This window comes from Alligator sinensis, unplaced genomic scaffold, assembly GCF_000455745.1.
Source record: "Alligator sinensis unplaced genomic scaffold, ASM45574v1 scaffold327_1, whole genome shotgun sequence".
Taxonomy (NCBI): domain Eukaryota; kingdom Metazoa; phylum Chordata; order Crocodylia; family Alligatoridae; genus Alligator; species Alligator sinensis.
Genome location: NW_005842379.1, coordinates 1,207,391 through 1,214,742, shown reverse-complemented (window position 1 = coordinate 1,214,742; position 7,352 = coordinate 1,207,391). Strand labels below are relative to the sequence as shown.

Sequence of the window (7,352 nt, the reverse complement as noted above, 5' to 3'; positions counted from 1 at the left end):
GGAAAGACTTGGGAAGAACTCGTGTTGCAAGATGTCAGGTTTTGAGGACACTGTGTTGATGCAGAGCTATTCTCTTGACTTACCCAGGTATCTGGGCCAGGCAAGAGCCCAAATTCAGAAAGATTAAAGATAGAGAAGATCTAAGGAAAGAGAAGTCAGCCAAGAAATTCAAGCAAGTTTTGTTACTTGTTAAGAATAAAATAATTCTCAGAGGGGGGATTGAGGTCTAGTGTGCATACTAATTTTGTATATATATGCATGCTGTATTAAGAGCTAAGTGGGGATTCCACCCATTCATTTAGGGAAGAAGATGTAGTGTCAGAAGAAATGAGATTAAAGATGCAGAGAAGGGAATGGATTTGTAGGGTAATATGAAAGTTAGAATAAGTTTGAACTGAATACAGAAATGTAGGAAGAAGTGGTGTCAAGAGACCTGATTAGGGCAACAGAATAGTTCAAAATGTAGCTAAGGCAGGAAATATGCCTGTAGCAATGGTGCTAGGGAGAAAAGGATACATTTTAAAGGGAAAATATTCTTATCCCCAAATAAATGAATTAGATTGTCTCTTATGACTCAAGATGTCTCAAAATACTGTTTGTACTAAAGATCTGAGACATACTGTTGACTGTATAGTGCTAAAACATTTTCATTTGCAATTGTTTTCAGGAACTGGAGCTGTTTTTCCCTTCAGGTGGAGGTCGCGGACCAGCCAATAGTGCAAAATTTATAAACTGTACATGTTGCATCATTAAGCCTCATGCTGTTAATGAAGGTACGTACCATGGGGTTGATTCCTTAATGAAACATAAAAACATAAGAAGTGCTATACTGGATCAGGCCAATGGTCTGTCTAGCTCAGTATCCCCTCTGAGAGTAGCAGTAGTAGATGCTAGAGGGAGAGTGTTGACCCAGCTGGATCTAGAGTGATCTGTCCCCTATTCATTACCCTTCCTGGCATCCACCATTATTGGTTTAGAGATGCCAGAGGAAACATCTCCAACTGTTTTTTTAAATAGCTATTACTATATATATCATCTATGAATGTGCCTAGTCTATTTTCGATTCTGACAACGCTGTCTTGTGGTACCTCTACCACCTCCTGGGCAATAAATTGTGAAAGTTAACTATGCATTATGCAAAAAATTATGTTGTTACTTTTGTTTCTCTTGTTAGTTTCTCATGTTATTTAGTTTTACTTTCTCTTGTCTCCTACTAATTTCAGTGGATATGCCCTAGTTCTAGTATTCCGCGATTTGGTGAACCAACAATTTCCTGTTCGTTTGGCCCACGCCTTTTGTGATTTTATAGACTTCTGTCATACCTCCCCTCAGACTTCTTTTCCAAACTGAAGAGTCCTAGCATTCTTTTAGTCTCTCCTGGTATGGTAACTGCTCCACGCCCCTCATCATTTTGGTTGCCCTTCTCTGTACCTTTTCTTGTTCTTCTGTATGCTTTTTCAGGTGTTGGAACCAGAACTGCACGCAGTAGTCAAGATGTGGGTGCACCATCAATTTGTATAATGGCATGATAATGATCTCTGTTTGTTTTCCATTCCGTTCTTAATGATGCCCAGCATTTTATGGACTTTTTGGTTGCCACCGCACACTGAGCTAATGTTTTTAGAGAATTCAGGGTCTGTTTTCTGACCTTGTTTCGGGAACTGGAGCTGTTCTTCCCTGCAAGTGGAGGTCATGCTTCAGAACACCTAGTTTGTAACCCAGCCCTGTGTATGGGTAGTTGAGGTTATTTTTTCCCAGGTACATAACCTTGCACTTGTCAACATTTGAAGTTCATCTGCCACTCTTTTTCCCCACTTGCTTAGCTCGGTGAGATCTTTTTGTAGCTCCTCTCCATCAGCCTGGGACTTGATTACCTGGCATAATTTGGTATCATCCACAAACTTGGAGATTTCACTGTACACCCCGACTTCCAGGTCATTGATGAAAAAGTTGAACAAAATAGAACCCAGAGCAGAACCCTGCTGGACCCCACTTTTGACCTCCCTCCATTCTGAAAAGTAATTATTTAGCTGTACCCTTTGCTTCCAATCTTTTAACCAGGTCTTAATCCACAAATGGAACCTTTCTTCCAATTCTGTGACAATGCAGTTTTTTTTTGGTGAGGGACCTTGTTGAAACCTTTTTGAAAGTCATCTGGATCCCCCTTGTCCATGTGCTTATTAACACCCTCAAAGAACTCCAAAAGATTGGTGATGCAGAATTTCCCTTTACAAAAACCATGCTGACTCCTCCCAGCAGATTGTATTTGTCCATGTGACTGCTGATTTTGTTCTTTATTATATATTGTACCAACTTGCCATGCACGGAAGTGAGACTCACTGGACTGTAGTTCCCAGGATCACATCTAGAGCCTTTTTTTGAAGATGGGTGTTACGTTGGCAAATCACTAGTCCACCAGCACAGAGGCTATTGTAACAATAGATTACGGTCTATTGCCCATAGTCATGCAATTTCATCTCTGAGCTCCTTCAGAGCTCTCAGGTGAATACCACCCAGTCCTGGTGACTTATTAGTATTTAGTTTATTGATTTGTTCTAAAACTTCTGCTGCTGTCACTTTAATGTGGTCTAATGTGGTCTAACTCTTCAGACCTATCTACTGGGAAGGACTGATCTGGCATGAGAATTTCCCCAATATTTTCTGCAGTAAATACCGATGCAAAGAACTTATTTAACTTCTCTCCTATGGCCTTATGATCCCTGAGTGCACCTTTTACATCCTGGTCATGTGATGGTCCCAGTGATTCTCTAGCTGGCTCCCTTCTTCTGGTATGTTTTTTTTAAGAGCTTTTATTATTAACTTTTCAGCTCCTTATTTGGCCTGCCTTATTTCACTTTTACATTTTACCTGTCAGAGTTTGTGGGCTTTGCTGTTTTTCTCATTTGGGCATGCCTTTCATTTTTTTGAAGGATGCATTTTCATTGAATGGCCTCCTTAACTGCTGTTAAACCATGCAGGGGTTTTTTTGGTCTTCTTGGTACCCTTTTGATTTGTGGTATACAGTATTCTGAAGCCTCTAATATAGTATTTTTAAACAACTTCCAAGCTGCCTGCAGACCTGTTATGTTTTTGACTACTCCTTTAAACTTCTTTCTAACTTCCTCTTTCTGTGTAACTTCCTTTCCTAAAGTTGTATATCGGCATGGTAGAATTTTTTGGCTTACTCCCTCCTGCTAAAATATTGAATGTGATTGTTATGACTGCTATTACAGAGTGGCTCACTAGCAGAAACCTCTTGATTGTTACTTGGGATTAAGTCTAGAAGTGAATCACATTGACATCATTATTTTGAAGAGTAAGGGTCTGCAGTATCAGACAAACTGTAGAAGTGCACAATATTTTGCTTTAGTTTGTGTATTGTCTGTACCATTTCTGACACAAGCAGCAGGGCTTATTCACATTAGTTCAGAATAACGGAGAAAAAACCCAAACAAATAAACATAAATCTTCCAATAGAGTATCACTCAGATTCTGTAACAGTCTCTGCTGGCCAAGCAGGCTGTAATAGACAGGAAATAATTATGACCTTTTTTGATGTCTGCTGATCTGCATGCACTATGGTTAAATTTGCAGTTCTTCCAGAGTGGGTGCATGTTTATAGTTGAATTACAGTAGTGAGGTAATTAAAATAAAATAGTAAATGAACAAAGACCTCTGCTGAATACAATACTCTATTTAAGTGATAGTTTCATGTACTGTAATGATATCACATTATACGCTCTGTGCTGAGAAATGTTGAGTCCCCTCATCACATAATTATTTTTAATACTTGATATTCAAGTGTGACCACAGCTAGACGATTCAATTTTCAGTCCACAGCCTTCAGGGGCAGGAGAACAAAGAGGAGCAATATCCAAAGTTTAATAACATGTCCCCGCTCTCATGTGTAAAACTATTTATATAGAGAATAGATACTATCACCTGTGATATTTCATAGATCTTCCCCAAGCCATCGGTAGGTCCCGCAATAGACTGTCACAGAAGTATAAAAAGAAGGATAGGATGTGGCAATAGTGGTCGCCAGGCCTTTTGCTCCTCAAGTGGGATGTCAGAACAGTTTGCTACACAAAGAGTTTTCTTCAAGCATCTTGCACTTGCTACTGATAAAGAGAAAGTTACCTCTGTGAGGCCTTGTATAGTTCTACTACTGATAGATACCCTTGCTATGCAGCCAAGACAGAACAACACTCTCCTCATACAGAACTGACATCAACAGCAGCCTGGACTGTGTTTGTATATAGTATAAAGGTTTGGTGGGGGACAAAAAAAAGTAGTTTCATTACAGCAAAATTGGCAGATACCTGAAACTGAGTTTGAAAGGTACAGAGCTAAGGGCCTGAGCCAGGCTGTTAAGAGTTTTAAGACATTTTACCCAGTGAAGCTCCAGCTACCCTTTTAGTGAGCTATCAGGTGTCTCGTACCCCTTTTAGTCTCTCTTGGCCATCTGCATGCCTTCCCCCTATTTTCTGGCTTTGCCTTGTCATTAAAGGATAAATCCTGCCCCATTTCCACCAATGTTGAGAGTCTTGGGAAGCTCAAGAATTAATGTGGTCCTACTGTGCGTGGATGGTGTGGGGGCAGAGGTATTTTGGAAGGTTGCACAGAATTGGTATGCTTGCCTGGGTGAGGTGGAGCCCATTTTTGCAGATGGAGCTTGGGTTGAGTTTAGGAAATCAGCTCAACCACTTTAGTCATTTCTCTTGTTCCATGGAAGGGCTGGGAAGGTGGAAAGCTAACTATTACTCAGCTAAACTGGAAGGCGTTGCTTTATTTTACATAGGTGAAGTATATTATTGAATGGTGGGATTCAGTAACAGTTTCTTGTGAGGCTTTCATCAAGGGTTTTCATCTCCTCCCTGTTCTCTCCACTGTCTCTCTTAATACAGATGCCAGAGATGCTAGAGCCTACCTAGAGAGCTCATGAGATTTTAGAGACTGGATTGAGAAACTGTCCAAAAGCTTGAGTAGAGGCAGGAATTTGGATCTGAGAAAGAATAGAGTGGCAAGGGCCCTGATGGCATCTTCTCCTACCCTTAAATTGGAGTAGCATATGCAGCACAGAGCTATTTCCATTCTGCCACTGGAGAGTGAAGGTTCCCTTAGGTCAAATGGGGCAAGCTTCTCTCCAGTGGTCAGTCCAGTTCACTGGAGATGTCTCAGCAAGGAGTGGGGAGAGAAATTTGACTTCTTAGACCTGTCCTCTTGTCTCCTCCTTTTAGGGCTTAGGTCCTTTCTAAGCCTGCATCCCTTTTACAGATAATCAACCAGAACATCACAGAGCAGCATCTTCTTCTGTTACCTTAGATCAGGCGTATCAAACATATGGACTGCAGACTGTTTTATCTGGCCCTTTGGTAGTCTGGTGGGCTACCAGAAGTGTACTGCCCCTCAGCTCTGCACTGCCACATACCCCTGACATTGCTGACTGGCCAGAGCTCCATGCCTCCAGGCAGCAGCATAGAGCCAGGAGTGTTTGGCTGCACAAACACAGCTCTGCAGTCTCATGCCTCCAATTGTGTGTCATTTCCTGGCAGCACAAAGCTCAAAGCTTTGTGCTTTCCTGGCAGCACAAAGCTCTGACTGGACTGCAGTGCCAGGGGTGTGCGGCAGCATGGGTTCAGGGGTGTGTGGCTGCTTGGAAATGCATTCATGCAGTGCAAAACTGGGGATATGCATCTGCAAGGAGCCAGGAGCATGCAGTGGCATGGAGTTCTGACCAAACACAGCTCCACACTGTTGCACACCTCCAACTCTGTGCTACTGCCTGGCCAGAGCTCTGTGCAGCCGCATGCCCATGGCTCTGAGCTGCATGAATGCATGTCTGTACAGCTGCACCCCCCCGGACTGTGTTGCTTCCTGGCCTGGATTCACACTGCTGTCTGAATGCAGCCCCATGGATCCAGCTCAGGAGGGGACCCCATGTGGTCTGGATCTGTCTGGGGTCCCAGGCCAAGTTTTGCCATCCCTGCTTTAGATCCAAGTGCCACCTTGAATTGCCTTGTCCTGCTGTGATGAAAGGACCTATTGCAAAGTACTGCACACTTCTATGAAAGTGGCTGCTGAGCACCTCACTTCTGAATTACCAGACTCCTTTTTACAATCCTAGCAGTACATTTGGCTCCTGAAGATTTTGCTGCTGTTTGAGGTCAGCACTGTGTGTTCTTTGGAGATTGTTGGCATCGCTACAGTGCCTTCCTGTGCACTCTCCTGCAGCCCTGGGGCAGGAGAAGAGAAGTATAATAGAGGGGATATGAGCTCCATTGAGAAAGGGGTATGTATACAGAAGGAGCAGGAGGAGAATTCAGGCCCAAGGAGCAGAGTAAAGTAATTCCCTTTCCCCTCTGCTGGTAACCTGTACTCAGAGATACCTGAGAAATTATGGGTGCGTGCACAGCAACATCTTTTACATACTAGGAAAAGTAGGTAACAAGGCAGCCACATGGTGCACCGTCATTCATGAAGCTACCTGTAGGAGAGGGTGAGATTTTGCAAGCAGGCAATTTGCCACTTTGCATAGAGAATCAACATTCCTAATGAGGTGTCACTCCTCCATACCCCTCCTCCAAACACTTTTAAAGGGACAGATGGAGTTTGCCTAGAAAAGTGGCAGAAAGTAAATGAAATCCTGCAGAGCCATTGGTCAGGGTATGCAACATAACAGCGGGGAGACCCTAGGGAAGCACAGTGGGGTTTCAGATGGCAGGGAAAGATCTGATTTGGGTTGCATATGGTTTTTCATTTTAAGCATCTAAAAATAAACCTTTCCTCCTTTCTCCCTCTGCTTTCCAGGCTTCAAAGACTATTATCTAATTTCCACAAACCTAATCAGCTTGCTCCATGTGTACGATTACATGCAGTTGTGCTATAGCACTTCAGTGCTTGAGTTTACAGAGAGCTTTTTAGCAATATTGGATGGAGCTTTTGATTTGAGATTTGCTTTCTGACCCTTTTTTTTCCAACTGGGGATTTCTTTCCCCCTCTACAGATTCCATTTCCCAACATATCCTTGCCAAAAAATGGCATGTTTTCCCCTTTTCCAGAAGTTACATTCCAGCTTAACCGAGCTAGGGAGCTTTTCCCTGAACTGAGTAGTTATTAGAAGGCTGAATCTCATCACTAGTTTATACCATGTTAATTTTAGGACAGTGTCTTTTCTTAGCAGCTGACTGATTACAGTAGATCATTTATGCAGCTCCTATCCAGTGACAAAGCAGTGGAAAATCTGTATTGCTTTTATCTCTGGACTCACTGATCCACTCCTGACTGGAATAAAGAAACATTGGTTGCTAGGCAGCTGAAAGCACCAGAACCTAGCAACCGTAGTACCTGCC

General features: G+C 42.7%; 1 protein-coding gene across 5 annotated transcripts in view; it reads left to right on the top strand.

Annotated features, from left to right (window-relative positions):
- Nucleotides 1–7,352, top strand: part of NME7 (NME/NM23 family member 7) — a 159,664-nt gene that overhangs the window by 80,589 nt on the left and 71,723 nt on the right. For all 5 annotated transcript variants that reach the window (XM_025210909.1, XM_006029448.2, XM_025210906.1 and 2 more), the window contains exon 7: nucleotides 668–773. In XM_025210909.1, coding sequence (XP_025066694.1) covers nucleotides 668–773 — 106 coding nt within the window. The remainder of the gene's footprint in view (nucleotides 1–667; nucleotides 774–7,352) is intronic.